We start from the raw sequence: 16,852 nt of genomic DNA on the forward strand, positions 1-16,852 counted from the left end.
CATCTCTGGAGACATTCAAAACCTGCCTGGATGCTGTCCTCTGTAACCTGCTGCAGGTGATCCTGCTGTAGCAGGAGGGTTGGACCAGATGATCTCCAGAGGCCCCTTCCAACCCCTATCATTCTGTGAGGTGGGTTTTGTTTTTTTTTTTTTTTACAATAGCGTTTGCACCTCTCTTATCAAACTTGGGATTCTATCAAAAGATAACTTTCTTATATGAAAGCTTGCTATTAACACCATTTCTATAAGACACCACAGTAGAAGTTTGCACATGACAATAAAATTGGTATGTATAACTAAATTGAGGTCATAAGCTTAAAAGCACTAAAGTAGACTTTCTTCCAGGCATATATGGAAACTGAAAATATGCAACATTGTTTCTCTCAGTAAAGCCTGAGTAGTTCACCTTATTTCATGGCATATCCTCAAGATGTTCATTCACTTCCAGAATAAAAAGTGTTTTCCATGCTCCATTTTCACATGTGATGACACCACACAGAGTTTTAAGCCTTGGTTTAATAAGGCTGAGGAAATACAGCCTAATTTTACCATAAAAAAAAAAAATATCTGAAGCACACCAAAAGAAAAAACAAAACAAAATACAATCACTTCCCAGTAGTTTATTTTTTCTAAACCCTTTTCCACAATAGTATTTAACTTCCAAATACATCAGCTTCTAAAGCTACTACAACCTAGCTCAGGTTTAAATTTAAGTCACATAATTAATCCAACATCTTCCTCCCTGCTCTTTTAGGCACTGCTACTTTAACCACAGCCTAAGAATCCCGGTCATCACACAGAGTGATGCTCAAGTTGAAGCAAAGAAAAAATTGTTTCCCTTCAAAGCAGGAGAGTAAAGCATAATAAAAGATTAAAAATTCCTGTAAGTTCACAGATAAATATAGAAGCAGCTACTGAATATTTTAAAAGCAGAAGAAATACCTATAACCTATATATAAAGGTAAGAAATTTCCTGCAAAAACATGCACATCCTTTGGTCATTACTCCATCACAGATTATTAGTTTGTACTTCATAACCAGCCCAGATTTGTTCTAAGTGTTAAATGAACTCTCCATATACACTTCTGAAATACACAACCAAAAGAGAAAGTCATAAATATAAAAGAATAATCCTCTAGACCTGTTCCATCCATTTTTTACCCAATTTGGTTTGTCCTTATCCAAACTGACAGGGGATTGGTTTGCTCTAGCTTCAGGCTGTTAAGTTTAGATGCACAAGAATATCAAAACACTGGGAATTATGAGAAGAATTTTTAAATTGTGCCTTTACTTTGAAAAGTAACTACAAAGCTGAGAGACAAGCTAGTTATATCAACTGATTTGTACTAACTGTCCAATTGCACACTCTAAAACCATGAGACTTACGAACTTTTTCCACTGTAGCTTCAACTAACCTGACAAAATTACTTTACAGGGCAAACCATAGCAAGCTTAACTGACATCATATAGCTCATTATCGACTATGAGGTCCTGAAGTATATTAAGACAAAAATATAGACAACCCATCAACCTTGAGGGAATAGCATCCACCCTCAGCAAGTACCTGATGATACAAAGCTGGGAAGAGTGGCTGACACGCAGGAACACTGTGCTGCCATCCAGCGAGACCTGGACAGGCTGGAGAGCTGGGCAGGGAGAAACCAGATGAAGTGTAAAGTCTTGCACCTGGGAAGGAACAACCATTTGTATCAATACAGGCTGGGGGATGACCTGCTGGAGAAGAGCTCAGTGGAGAAGGACCTGGGGGTCCTAGTTGATGACAGGTTGGCCATGAGCCAGCTGTGTGCCCTGGTAGCTAAGAGAGCCAATGGGATCCCGGGGGGCATCCGGAGGAGAGTGGCCAGCAGGTCAAAGGAGGTGATCCTCCCCCTCTACTCTGCCCTGGTCAGGCCCCACCTGGAGTATCGTGTCCAGTTCTGGGCTCCTTGGTTTAAAAAGGACAGGGATCTCCTGGAGAGAGTCCAGAGAAGGGCCATGAAGATGATTAGGGGCCTGGAACATCTCCCCTATGAGGATAGGCTGAGTAAGTTGGGACTGTTCAGCCTTGAGAAGAGAAGACTAAGGGGGGACCTAATTAAAGTCTATAATTATCTGAAGCAGGGGATGCAGGGGGAATCAGCCAGCCCCTTTTCAGTGGTCTGTGGGGACAGGACAAGGGGCAATGGCTGCAAGTTGGAGCACAGGAAGTTCCGCACCAACATGTGGAAGAACTTTTTCAGAGTGAGGGTGACAGAGCCCTGGGACAGGCTGCCCAGGGAGGTGGTGGAGTCTCCTTCTCTGGAGATATTCAAGACCTGTCTGGACACCTGTCTGAGTGATATGTCCTAGGGAGCTGCTTTGGCAGGGGGGTTGGACCTGATGATCTCTCGAGGTCCCTTCCAACCCCTACAATTCTATGATTCTATGATTCTATGATCACAATACCTATCAAGGTATTCTAATTCATAGATCAAAAATGGGTGCTCTAGCAAGAGTGAAAAGTTCCTACAATATATGCAGGTTTAAAATAAGATCTGCTTTCTACTCTACTTCTGCAGTTTCCACCAAATCCAAATTCTACCTTCTGAATTATAAACTCAGATTTTTGTTTAGCTTTTGCCATCTTCCCATGGATTCCCAGCCATCAGCTATTGCTCCATATGCCAAACAAATCTCTCAACCTCCCTCTGTCCTTTATGTTACTTCTTTTGGTGACAACACCTGTCTGTCATGAAGGCCACAAAACTAAACATCACATTTAATGTAACCATCTCTGTGCACACAGGTCTTGAAAGATTTAAACAGCAGAACACTTAAGATTTTCTAAGCTATCCACAAAGCTGGAAAACTGATGCTGCTTTTACATGTAACATTATTACTATACCGTGCTCTGCCCAGCCTTGAGAAATGAAATCTTACCTCACTAAGGTACAGATACTGCTACTAAAAAATCACTTACCTCATGCATACCTCTCCTTTCTATACATCCACCTAGCAGCTACATATCTCCCACTGCAAAAAATAGCACAGGGCTGCTACCAGGGCACTCATGACTTTCACACTGCCAATCAAGAGGCCATCATTGTTTCCCCACCTGATTTACATCAGATCCCACCCTGCTGTCCTTAACAGAGAAGCTACTGAACCATCCACTAAATCACATAAGAACAAAAATTAAAGGCTCCTTTGCTGAGCCCCATAAACAAGAATTTCAAAGGTCATCAGACTGCCCACGAATGGGCCATAATCTACCTGCTGATCACTGCTGGTTTAGTGTCACCTTCTCTCAATTTACATTTGGGTCAAAAGGATTTTGAGCCACAGACACTGTTTTAAATGGGTAAAATTATGTTCAAATGACTACCCACAATAAAAATATCTGGTCCATTACTGAAGTTTGTATGTCTGTTAATATGTATACCGTAACATATGTCATAACTGCAGAATTTCAGGCTTCTAAACTATGCACATTAAGCTTTGTTTCCTCACTTCCCCACTCGTTCCAACTTTCCATTCTTTGTGGTGTTTTGCTTTATCCTAGCAGGTTGTAGAGCATGTTTTTCTACACCAACACCCATTCTTTAAATTTTTACACATTTTGTCTTTGAATCATATTTCATCTACATCACCCTCACTTCCTTCTTTAGATATGACATTATATACATTTTACTTATCCACTTTGCACTACTTTTCATTCAGATGCAAGTTGAAAATTTCACCAAGCCTTCTCAGGAGAAAGTCATTCATGCAAAGAGTCAAAGATTTCCCTGGTTGGAGACAGAAGACTGTCGGATTTCTTAAGATAATATCCCTGATCCTATGCTTTATGTTGTGAGTCAACATTCAGCTAAAAAGCTCCAGATTTTATTTGACACTGCCTCTCTCCTCTTAGCTGGAGGAAGTTCTAATATAATTTTTGAATTGCAAATGCTCTTCAAAAGTGAAGAATTGGCAAAAAAAGAGGTTTTTTGACAGTTTCTTTTCTTGAACATTTAGTAATCCACAAAGCTATAAGGGGAAGAAAAGCACTCTGGTTCCAGCTTTCTTGCTAGCATCAGAGTGGTTCACGAAAACAAAACTACCCCATGGGCTGACTGTGAGCTCCATCTCCAATGCCTGTCCTTGGTTAACCTCCACATCTCTTGCAGCTTTCACAGGTACTCAGAGTTTAAACCCATCAGAACTGGGATGGTGTCAGCATTCTTCAAGCTGAATAGAAAGATTGATACCTGTCAGTTTCAAATACGAGTTAGCACTGTGAGGAGCCGACCCAGCCACAAGCAATAAAGACAGTGGTGCAGTCTGCTGCAGATTTATGAAAATATTGTATTCACTGGCATTGGATTCACGTTCAGAAGGTTGTCATCACTAGCAGGTAGAAAAACTGGACTTCATAAAAATCCCTCATCAAAAAGCATATGCAGATGTCGATGCTACTTGCAGATTTATTTTTTTTTCCAAACCAGTATCTTCCCTCCAGCACAATTTAAAATAAAGCAAGTCAGAAACTACACCTGACAAATCAATAACCGCTTTTCAGTGACTGTCAATGCAGTTCCAACTACCCACTGTATCTGACACGTAACACACGTCCAGTTCATTTGGGTTTGGGTTATAAATAGATACAGATGAGCTCTAAACACCAAAAGATGAAATAAAATTCTCTCATGCCCAACACAGAAACAATAGTTCTACATCCAATGACTGCAAAGTATCACCAATCTTCAAAAGCAGGACTTTACTGTTATGGTTATACCTATGAGACACGGCTGCAATCCCTACCCTGGTTTCCTCGAGGGCTGCATTAGGACTAGCTTGCAAACATCACTGATTTTGGGCTCGCCAGCCAGCTTTCTGGAAGATGCAAAAACGCAGAATAGCAAAGAAAGAGATCCAGACTGCTCTGGAATAACAGCTGTCCTTAGGCTCATCAAGGCTTTCTACTGTCCCATAACAGCAGCGTCACTGATTTGAATGAGTTTGTCAGAAGATCCTTCAGGTAGAAAGAAAAAAATTAAAGGAATAAAGCACACAAGCAAAGCAAATAGTTTCTAAGCAACATTTTTAACTAGTTGAAATGATGTGACTAATGAAATTGAAGTTCTGCGGAGTAACTGAGTTTTCAAATAGTCTTTCAAGTTCTTAAACAATTTCCGTAAGAAAAATCCATTCCTTCACTTCTAGGATTCATCTGGTAATTGTTAAGCTGCTTAAATAGAACTAAGTTACCTGCATAGGCATTAGCCTAGAATTAACACTATAAGAAAGGTCACTCAAATCACAGACACACACACTCACATCCAGTTCTAAAAGCTGCATTTCATCAGACCTCTTTGAGCTGTAATGCTCAAAGTTATAAACATCCATACTACATTACAGAGAGTTTCCAAAAACTGATCATTTGCCTTAGCAGTCCCATTTAGCACAGGTTCTATTTCATAAGTTCAAGCATACTCTAACAAAAAATATATTCATTTAAGGCCATATGCAAAGACAGATAATAGCATTTCTTAAGTCCTTGTAGGAGGAAGACATCCAAGATAAATGTTGAACAAAAAAACGGAGGGAAAATATCAAAGTGGACCTCACTGCACGCATCTCCAAAATCCAAATTCATAGGAAGCTGAGCATACTTCATTGTATCTTCTCCCCTAGGTCTAAATTGAAGTCTCAACGCACAGCTAATCTGCAATTCAATACAGGTCCATTAGTTCACAGCAAACGGAACCCAGCTACCGATTTCAGGATGAGGGACAGAGGGCTGGAGAGTTTCACAGCCATTAAAAAACCAAGACAGTGATTATTGCTTTATGAATCATAAAAGCACTTAATCTAACAAAGGAATTCCTCTTCACTCCTTACAGGTAGTGTTTACAGGCCAAGATCAAACAGTACACTGAACCTTTGATAAAAATCAAATAAAGAAAAGCCCACACCTGGAAAAAATACAAGTTTCTGCATTTAAGAAATCCTTAGCAATAAACCTTCTACATAACCAAGAGAACAATTTACAGATGATTTATTCAGCCTTTCCAGACAAGATTAAACAGCATTTTGAAATAGGACTCTTACCGTTTTTACTCCCCAGCACGACCATACAATGTAAGCAGCTTCACATGCTTATAATTCCTACAGTACTTCCAGATTCACACTATTGAAAGAAAGCAAGGGCACCACACAACAAGAAGTGGAGGAGAGGAAGCCTTATCAAGCGTTTAACCAGTACCTTAAAAAAAACCCCTCAGAATGCAAACAACAAAAACCTACAGGTTCTTTAAGCTACCTAACACTGAAGACTCCAACAGGCTCAAAAAAGAAGTAATGCACAGAGCCCAACTTCCTATGAATGTGAACTGCGTGGCACACACGTGAGAAATGCAGAACTGGGACTTCACTTGTCATCTACAATATTCGGGTTAGTTCTACGCAACAGGATTGTGTATGTAACACAGCAGCACATGTCACAGACAGAACATCATGTTTAATATTAGACTGTGACAGGTATGTTGTTTCACATTCGCCTTCCATAATTATTAAGGGGAGCTATCTTAATTGGTCTCACTCCACCTTCAGACACCCCTTCTGTAAGCAAGATTTCAGTAGATAAGGACGCATCACTGTGAAGTTCTATTTTAAGTCAAGCAAAATCTTTTTTAGCCATACAGACAACAGCAGTACGGGGGATAATTAATTATTTAGAACGTATGCGCAATTACAGCGGCTCAGGCTTGCGTGTAGCGCATTAGCCCCGAGACAAAAAGCAAGGACGGGCAAGCTTTCCTTTAAGACTGACTTACGGTAGCGCCGCAGGAAACCAGACGACTACTTAAGGCACAAAGCCAGACATGATGTATGTAGGGAATACGGAGGCAGCCTCGCCGGCTAAGCATCATCCCAGCAGCACTCAGAGCGCTTTCGGCGGCGGACAACAGCACCAGCTCGCTCAGCAGCATCGCCGGAGCGACAACCGCCAGGAAACGCCTTCAGCCGGCGCACGTGTGTCTGTGCTCATTCCCGTTCGCCAGACGCGGCCGGTGTTACCCAGGGACCCGCCGACCCCCGCCCAGCCCTTCCCCAGCCCTCCCCGGGGGCGACAGGCTGCAGGCACCCCCCCCACACACAGCGACACGCCGCCCAACGCGCTGCCCTGAGGAGACCCCGCAAAAGCCGATCTGCGGCTTCACACCCGGGGCCGCGAAGGCAAATCCCGGGCGCTCCCTCCCCGCAGACCGAAGCGGCAACACGGGGGGGGGCCAACCCTCCCCGGCTCCGACCGGCCGGCAGGGCGAGGCCGAGCCCCCCTACCCAGGCTGCGGGGCACTGCGCGCCTCACGGCTCCGCCGCCGGCTCGCCGCCCGCCCGGGTCGGAGGAGCAGCCGCCACCGCCACCCCGCGAAGGCCGCCCGAGATGGGTGAGGCGGGCAGGTGTGCGGAGGCCGGGCCGCCGCTGGCGGGCGGAGGAGGGCGCCCGGAGCCGCGCTGGGGGGGAAGGCGCCGGGGGAGCGGCCGGAGCTTACCTGTATTTCTTGAAGAGCTGGTCGGACTCCCGGAAGCCGTTGTTCAGCAGCATGTTGATGCCGGCCAGCGCCAGCTCCGCGTCCTCGATGGGCAGCGGCGCTTCCCCGTCCTCCCGCCGCGGCGGCGGCTGCTCCGAGCCGGCCATGACGATGAGGAGGCAGCAGGACCCAGCCGGCACGGCACGGCTCGGCTCAGTTCTGCTCTCTTCTCCCCTGCGTAGCCCCCCTCCCTTTCTCGGGCAGCTCGGCGCTACCCCGGCGTGCCCGGAGGGAGCAGCCGAGGGCGCCCGGTGCCCGCGAACGTGACGTCCGCTGCCGCCGGGCCGCGCTCCCCCCCTCCCCGCCCCGGCCCGCGCTGCGACGACGCGCCAACCTCCTCGCGCCCGCAAACCCTCCAAAAGCAGCGGCACCCGCCTCGCTCCACAGCGCGCAGGCGCCGAGGGGGCCGCGCATGCGCGGGTGGCGCGACCGCCAAGCTGGGGGCTAAAGGGGCTGTAGCGGTCGCCGGGCGGCTGCTCCGCTGGCGCCGCTTGGGTGGGAGATGGCGCTGGTTTCCCCGCCCGCGGTAGTCCTGAGTCGCCCTTGTTCGTCCTCTGGCCGGGGACGCTGTCCCGTCTGGCACCGGGGAAGGCATGGCGAGCCCCGGCGGGCGGGAGGCGGGTGCTGGTGCCCGGCTCGGAGGGAATCTGTGCGCAGAGCCTGCTTGGTTTGCTCCCCCTCCTCCAGGGTCCGTCCGCCGCCCTGGGTGTGTGTTCCCTCCGCCTGTTCGCCGTCCCTCGCCGCGCCGGTGGGCGCAGCGCGGGTGTGTGGCCGCCCCCCCCCGCCAGGCGGGCTCTCCGCAGCTCCTCGCAATGCCCACTCGGGCTTCTCACCGGTGGGATGTGGGAGCTGGAGGCCCTAGCTGGGCCCGGGGCGTGAAGCAATGGAGAACTCCCCTGATGATTAAGCTTTAGCTTTTCAGGGAAGTGTTTTGGGTTGGGGCGGGGGGTTGTTTGTTTTATTAGAACTGTTGTAGTCAGTGGCTGGGGTCACTGGCCCAGAGACTCAGGTTCCTGATCTGTACAACAGAGACTTTTACGTCCTCAGTGTAAGTCTGGGAAATGGTAGGATTTTTAGGAATTCACTCCCTGACTCGACACCTACCTCTGTTATCAGCAATGCCTGTGATGCTGACAGCAAAGAGGAGCATTTTACAAGTTTGGTTCAGGTACAGATTAGTCTGGCAGATGTTTCCAAACACACTTGCATTATGTAAAATACGCTTGCATTAATGTATCCATTCCAACCCCAAAATGACCAAGTACCTGGCCACTGAAAATACACCTGCATTGTTTTCACTCCTTTACAGGAAGAAGCTTTCTTTGCTGCACCTAAATTAGGTGAGGACAAAGGGTATAACCTACAACTGGTCTTGTTTCCTGTCAGCTTGGACTGTGCTGCATCTGCTCTTGTGAAAATTTAAGAGTCAGACTTCCTTCCCTCCCCCCCCCCCCTCAATCCCCACCCCCACATCCCCCTGGCTTTGCTAGCATACAAAGGAATGGGAACACATTCTACTTTTAGTAGCAACCCCTCTTCTCTGTCAGGAAAAACATATGTCTGCCTATGAATCCAGTAGCAATATCTTTGTGCACATCTTATGGGAATCACTACCACTGCCTCAAGAAAAACTCTGTACCAAAAACCTCTAGTGACAACATTTTTTGAAAGGTGAGGATTGTCTAATGCTGGGAGGCTTGTGAAATCTGTCAGGTGAGAATCGGACCATTTGGCTGATTCCCGGCCCCTCCATCTTACTGAGCAGAGCTGGATACTCAGAGGGGAGTTTAAAGAGAACATGCCTTCTGTTACAATGTGTATCTCCAAAACAGCATGACCTACACAGCCTAGAAATCCTCTAGGGCTTGTAGGAAGTAAGCACAGCATGAACAGGGAATGAGGTGTTCTCCCATGAATTCACAGGTTATTAATGAAATACAGACTCCAGAAATTTACGCAGCCTCACTAGAAGGAAGCTGCAGGTTGCAGTTTATTCACCTTTGTTCTCTATTGCAAGTATGTACAAGACACTTTATTCCTGATGGAAAAAAAATTACTTCTGTAAACTCTGGTGGAGTGGTTTATAATATCCGTTCCCTTAGTCCTGTGTAGTAGATTCAATCAAGAAGCAATGAATTGCAGGTTCTTTGGGAATTCATCACAGAGAAGTCTAAATCCCACCTCTGAGTACCATTTCTGAAGAGCAGCGAAGAGCCAAGTCCTTTGTGAAACACTTCATTCCTCTGGAGCTAGACTCCTGTTTCCTACCCCCTGTGTTTGAATAGTAGTGTAGCAGAGCTGTGTGCTCTCTGCAGTTTTTTGGCCCCATGAACAAGAAGCTAAAATTAATCTGAGATCTTCTTTCTAGCACCCAGTTGCTCCAGACCTTTTTCTGGGCTGGCACTGGTAGTCTCTTTTCTGTAAAAAATGCTTTCATAACTATCCAATAGCTAGCTATTAATTTTGAAACTCAAGATATGAATAGTGAAATCAAGTCTCCAGAAACACAGCTATAAATCTACAGAAAAAAAAAATTGGCTGAATGAAGCTGCATTTCAACTGCTCAAGTATCTAATTTAAACACCAGTAATGAAGCAGTGTGACATCCACAGTGTGACTTCAGCAGCTGAGCAGCAGCAGTTTTATAGTGCCTGTGTCATTGTGAACCACACTGGAACCACATTTTCCTGTAGAACTGGACTTGAAATCTACAGGGGTGTCAGTCTCCCTGCCTGCCCTGTAACGGAAAATGAGATCTTGTGATGGGTCACAGTTAATTTGATTCACATGGAGGATGTGGTACCAGTGAGCTACATGGGTGACTTGTACTTGCTAATCAAAGCTTGTATTCACTTCCCAGTCAGCCAACACTCTCAAGTCTGTCTTGGATTGTTGGGGGGGGGGGGGGGGGGGGGTGTTAATTCTTGGTACCATACTATTATCTGCATAGTACTGGTTCTGGCTAGGCCAGTCAACCTCCCCATGAAGCCAGCACAGGTGAGCTGAGTCAGCCCTCCTTTCATGGTGATTTTGTCAGCAAACTGCCCTTATTCCAACCCAATGGGGCTCTGTATGTTTCTCCTTTGGGAGTGGGCGAGCAGCGCATAGTGCTCAGTCACTGGTTGGGGCTGAACAGCTGCTTAGATACTCATCAGCCAACAATTTCAGCTGAGGGGCCAGTCAGTGGCTGGTTTTCCCCTTGCCTCACAGCTTGCTGCAGTTGCAGTACTGAATAACCCATGCTACTGTGTCCTCTGTTACCTCTCCCGTGAGAATGGGTTGAGGTGGCTGCTTTGTAATTACTCAAGAGCAATAAGGTGAGCAAGAATTGTTCTTTTAATAAATTAACTGGACTAAAACTTTGAAGGCTTTTACTCTGGTTTCCCAGAAGTTGTTAGATAAAAGGCAAAGTAGCTCCAATGCTTGTATGCTATAAGAGAGACAGAACTGTGGTGGTTTTACACCCCCTTAGCAGGACACTGCTGTCATGGTTTAAGGCAGCCTATACATTTGAATACTTGATTGTTCTTTCCTTTGACAAGATTTCCCAAGTTTCTGTGCTGTCTTAGTGCTTCTGACAGGGAGAAGTCCTGCAAATAGTTGTATTCGCACACTGGTGATGGAGTCAAAAATTGGTTCTCATTGGGTTTTTTCCTCCATAAATCTAATTGGAACTTAGCCCTGCTATAAATTCCATGAGCTACAGAAAATGGCAAAAGTTGAAGTAGCAGTGAATAACTTGTTGTAGAAAAGCATATTGATTCATTGAATATGTCAGAGAGAAAAAAGTTATAAACAAGAACAGGCCTATATTTGTATTTTCTATAATATCGTTTTCATACACTGTAAATTATGTCCCACTTGTCTAAGGACCTTTCTCCACTCTGTCTGGATGAGGTAATCTAAGCCCTTGCTTCTGTCTCAGACTACCCTAAATCTGATTTTGCTGGGTTTCTTTTTACCTATCTTGTCTTAAAACTCTACCTCTGTCCTTGAATGCCTCAATAAAGCTGGTGCAATTTATACTTTTTAAGATGGAGGTAAAGTTTCAGCAGTGGATTTAGAATATTTTATCATCAGCAATTAAGTCAGAGTCACTGCTCACTTAAATAGAGAAGTAAAATCCTTCAGAATGGAATTTTTTCTTCTGTGTTGCAGAAAGTGACTGTGTATGTGTACGAAGGGTGGAAAATACTAGTTAAAATCCTAAAGACACCTCACACACTTTTTCAATCTTGGGCACAAACCTGCAGAATCCCCTCCTGTAACTTTTAATTCCTTTTGAGGATTTTCTATTTTAGTTAAATGCCAGGTGCAGTCCCTCTGTTGGTTATGGAGAGGTGTTATAATCCGGGGTATAGTCACCTTTTCCACACCAACTATTAGAGGGGTCTTACCTGTGTCGTGACTGTCAATAGCAGCTAATGAATACATAAATGTGAATATGTTCCCTTTTTAAATATATTGTATTTGGTAATGAAAAAAAAATTAGTAAGTTCACAAGTACGTTTCTAAGGAAATAGACTTTTACAGTATAAGTAGCTAAAGCCACTTGAGCTTTGTGCCTCACATTGTACCTCTGAGTTTTGCAACAATGAAGGTGCCTGCCTATTGTGTCTTGTCACTTAAATATTTATGAGTGGTGAGCTCTACATCTGTTATCATCATGCATTTTCCGTACAGTGCAGAAACTAAGCAATACTACAAAGCCAAGCTAATCCTCAGAGCCAGCTCTCCACGTTTTCCTGCTAATATGCATTGTCATTTAAGGGCTGAACCCCACCTAAGGACACACACGTGAAATGACCGTTGACATGACATGTGTGTTTTGTCAATAGACAAAGAGTCTGTGTACATATCCTGGTAAAACCAAACAGGATCAATGAGAGTCTTCACCCAAAGTATTTCAAGGATACTGAAGTTACTCTTTCCACCCTTTCCCCCAATTAAAGAGTGTTACAGCAATAAGAATTAGAAGAATAACCTGCATTTGTTGCAGTGAACTTTACTGGAGAGTCAACTACTCCTTCCTCTCACAAGCTTTCTGTTTTCCCTATTTTTCACAGGAAGCCTTTCATCTACGGAGAGCTATTAGATGGAAAGTGACTGATCTCTCGGTCCTGGTCTCTTCAGCAGCTCGTTCCTGGCAGCTCTCATCTGGTCTGTAATAAGGTCAACACTGTGGCATTTCTGCACAGAAAGATCTCAGAGATAGCTGGGGCAGAGCAGGTAAAGTTCTTTGAAAGTCAAAAAGGAAAATGAAAGATGAGACAGAGAAAGGAAGAGCAATTTCACTTTTTTTTTCATATTTTGATTATATTTTGGGATGTTTATTTTTATCAGCACTTACTGTAGCTCTGGACCCAATATATAATCAGTCATATAGTGGGATAGATTTGTGTGGAGTCACACAGAGTTATTTTTACTGAAGCATGAGAAGGTGTATAATTTTTGCTATATAAAGGATGCTAAATGGCAGAGCTATTTAATGTTGGGTTTTTTTTTTTTTCTCCCCCAGATTGTGCTAATGGCCAAACATATGCACGCAGTTCCGGAGAAAACAAAGGAATACACAAGTACTAAATACTAACAGCTGCTCTGTTCAGGCAGCAGCCACATGCTGGCCTGTTTTATTAAAATTAATTGGAAAAACTTCCACACAAAATAATCATCCCACTTGGATTTTTAAGAGCCAATTTCAAATGGTTTACTTGCAGAGGAATGACTTCCTGCAGAGTTCAGATCTATGTTTGGTTGTAAAAATACCTGTTCTGTATGGCCAACGAGCATGAAATGTAAAGCCCAAATTGATTGCTAGAAGTCTACCTGTGCTTTCTGGGGAGTCAGGACAAATTCACATAGATTGTAAAAAACAAAGTCTAAATGTCTTCAAAATCTTTTCAGTATGGAGATTCTGCAAATTAATTTTCCCTCGTATTCTTGCTCGGTTGATCATACCTTTGTTAGAGAAGCTGGGGCAGGGGGGGTAATAGGAAACTAAAACTGGTGAGATTAATGGATTTGTGTATGGAGAGTGATGCAGACTGTTTGCCCAAAGTGGAAAATATAAACATTATTTGCCCCAGGCAAGACCCTTGTTTCTACAGTATGGGATCTTGATTGGCATCCTATTAGTCTTTCACTTTTTAGAACAAACTAGAACCTATTCAATTTGACCTTTCACACGCAGGACATAAATTTGAATACTGTAATCATTTTTGCTGATATACTTTGGAGGGTCCCCCCAGTTTTCCTGCATTTTTCAGTTGTGCATGAAGTCATTTCACAGATCAGGTGCATTTTTGAAGGATTTTTCTTTACAGAGTCCTCTACAGACTTTCTAACTGTATATATAGCATTCACCAATTAATTCTTTGCCCAGTTGCTGACGATCCACCTTTTTACTTTCAAGCTTATGATGAAAAACCTGTACTCAGCAAGGCCATAGATAACCAATGGCAAGCAGATCAGCCTTAATAAACACCCTTTGTGTTAGTGCTCACCCCAATCCTTGTAATTTAAAATAATCAAAAATTCTTGTAGGATATATTTTGAAATGTTTGGAACTTAATAAACATAATATCTTGCTAAGGCTTATTTTCCTTTTGCTAGTTTAGCAATAAATATTTTCTCACAGGTGTCAAGCAGCTTGATGCATAATGCGATTTGAAATGAGATTATTTAAAGATTACTTGTCAGCAACATTTGTACTTTTCTACTTCCATTTGGGACTTTTGGCATTATATATGTTTTATAGTTAGCATCTTAACATTTTTTCACTAGCTTAGTCCTCAGTCCTTCACTACAAAAATAGAATGTCCTTTTTTGGGCTACAGAGGTTTTATTTCAGCCATGTTGCACACCATGTTAGTTTTTCAGTTTTGAAATCTGCACTTCTTGCCCCCCTTCTTTTTCCTCACTGAGAGCAGGGAATATTTTGTTAAAAATTCTAGGGACAAAAATGTCAGCAGGCCCCACTGACAACAGGTTTTTTTATGACACAAGATGCAGGTTTATGTAGACAGATTGCCCAGGTAGTCATCTAGAGGAGACTGGTCATGACTGTGTTATCCAGCTTTACACTCTTCTCTTTGAAAGATATTCACAACTGCAAGGACCAGTAGTTGAGGTAATCAGGAAGGAAGGCATGAAAGGAAGACCTGGTGGGTTTATGGTTGGGTGCCAAAGGCAGCCGAGTGCTCAGCTTGAGAGGCAGATGGAGGCTCTGAAGCAGCCACGGCAGAGCTGTGTATCTCCCTTTCCTGGTATTAGTGAAACCACAAATGGTATATTCTTGTGTAAATGTCCCTTGTGGTCTGCCTTCCCACTTCCTTGTTGCTGTAGGCTCGTAGATGGTCTTCAAGGTCTAAGAAACAGTCACGACTGACAGTCATATTTCATTCACGTATGAGGAAACCTTGTCTCACCTGTGTCCTTCAGCAAGCCACTGAAATCCTTCGTGCATTGGTTCTCATACCTACTTGTGGGTTGTAATGCACAATAATTTTGTACATTGGCATTGGTGGCTAGGCTGCACCAAGGCATTCAGTAGCCTACGACTGCCTCAAGCTGAAGCATCTTGACTTTTTGTAACTAGACCACACAGAGTATGTTCATTTGAGCATCTCTGTCAGCAGTGTATATGTCTACAAAGATAGTGAGCAGCTTCTTCCATTGCATTTAATGTGTTAGCTACTGATATATTTGTCCCTGATTATTTCAGTTCCTTATGTTTGGGGATTTTAATCACGTCTTCTGGAACATCGTGCTCTGTTCTTTACAAAACTCTGTGGTGAGGCTTGCACACACAGACACGGCAACTGACTTGTAAAGGAACCAGTATGATCCACAGCGTATATCATAAGACGGGAAAAAAGCCTAGAAAACATATTGAGAGACAGATGCTACCCCAGATATCAAAGTTTTTATTTCTGGATACTAGCTTCTCATCTGTGAAACTTGTACTTTGGGCTGAACAATTTTGCTGCTCACTCAAGAAAATACCTAGTTGTACCATTTAATTTAGAGAACCGTTTAATTAGCGAGAAATGTCTTCAAGCCAATTTGTATAAACCGCAAGTGAAGGGATCATCTGTTAAGTGTGTATTCAGGCAGTATGTATATTGATACACACAGGTTATAGCATCATCTAGAGCTAAGAGTTGCATGTTTAAGCCACATGCTTAAATAACCTTCTTTCTATTCTTTGCCTTAATTTGTTGTTCTGTAGTCATAAACCTTAGTTTATGTGGATGAACTGTTAGTTTTTACGGCTGGAAGATTCTTCACATCTTGATGAGTAAAACTGTAAAGCAGACACAAAAACCATACATTTATCATTTGATGAGAATATTATCTCTATCTGATATTTAGTATAAAAGAGAATTTAAAAGACTGATGCTTGATCAACTAGATTTTGAGTTGTCGGTTCCATAATGAAGATAAGCAAAACCAGGAATCTATGTGTTATATCCTGGTACTTGATGAAATAAGCAGCATGCAGTGGGCCAAGGTTCCTATTCTCTAAAATAAAAAGTGATTTCTCTTTTTGCTTACCAGTTCTGGGCTCCCCAACATAAGAAGGACATTGAGGTCCTTGAGCAAGTGCGGAGAAGGGCAACCAGGCTGGTGAAGGGACTGGAGGGCAAATCATATGAGGAATGGCTGAGGGAGCTGGAGATGTTTAGTCTGGAGAAGAGGAGGCTGAGGGGAGACCTTATCACCACCTACAACTACCTGAAGGGAGGTTGTAGAGAGGTGGGCGATGGTCTCTTCAGCCAGGTGACAGAAGATAGTACAAGGGGAAATGGCATGAAGCTGTGCCAGGGCAGGTTCAGATTGGATATTAGAAAAAAAATTTTTACTGAAAGAGTTGTCAGGGCCTGGAACAGGCTGCCCAGGGAGGGGGTTGAGTCACCTTCCCTGGATGTGTTCAAAGAAAGGGTAGATGAGGTACTTGGGGATATGGTTTAGCATAGGATGGGAATGGTTGGACTCGATGATCTTCAAAGGTCTCTTCCAACCTTGTGATTCTGTGATTATGTTTTCCCACTATTCCACTTAGTTTTAGAAACTTAGGCTATTTATTTGGAACACGTAATCTGCCCAAATTGGTTTATAAAATGTTCCTCTTTGGGCACTTGTTTATCCAAGTATGTGAATGGGGAAACACTCTTGAGAACTTAAGATCCTTCCAAGCAGTGACCACCAGGATCAGTTCCCACTGTGGGGAATGGCAGCGCTTGCTCTGCAGGTGCTGCATTGCAGCTGAAGGGCGGCGGCGGAGGCGCGACTCT

General features: G+C 43.9%; 1 protein-coding gene and 1 long non-coding RNA gene across 3 annotated transcripts in view; one reads left to right on the forward strand and one right to left on the reverse strand.

Annotated features, from left to right (window-relative positions):
• TTC39C (tetratricopeptide repeat domain 39C) overlaps positions 1-7,840 on the reverse strand; it is a 37,400-nt gene extending 29,560 nt beyond the window's left edge. For both annotated transcript variants that reach the window (XM_084280086.1, XM_084280085.1), the window contains exon 1: positions 7,518-7,840. In XM_084280086.1, coding sequence (XP_084136212.1) covers positions 7,518-7,663 — 146 coding nt within the window. In that variant the 5' untranslated portion in view covers positions 7,664-7,840. The remainder of the gene's footprint in view (positions 1-7,517) is intronic.
• A 2,989-nt stretch (positions 7,841-10,829) lies between these two features.
• Positions 10,830-13,200, forward strand: LOC311189198. The gene is made up of 3 exons (XR_014617153.1): positions 10,830-10,873; positions 12,623-12,785; positions 13,075-13,200. It is a non-coding gene; the product is annotated as an uncharacterized lncRNA (long non-coding RNA).
• The last annotated feature ends 3,652 nt before the right edge of the window (positions 13,201-16,852 follow it).

This window comes from Gallinula chloropus, assembly GCF_964237585.1.
Source record: "Gallinula chloropus genome assembly, chromosome: 2".
Taxonomy (NCBI): Eukaryota; Metazoa; Chordata; class Aves; order Gruiformes; family Rallidae; genus Gallinula; species Gallinula chloropus.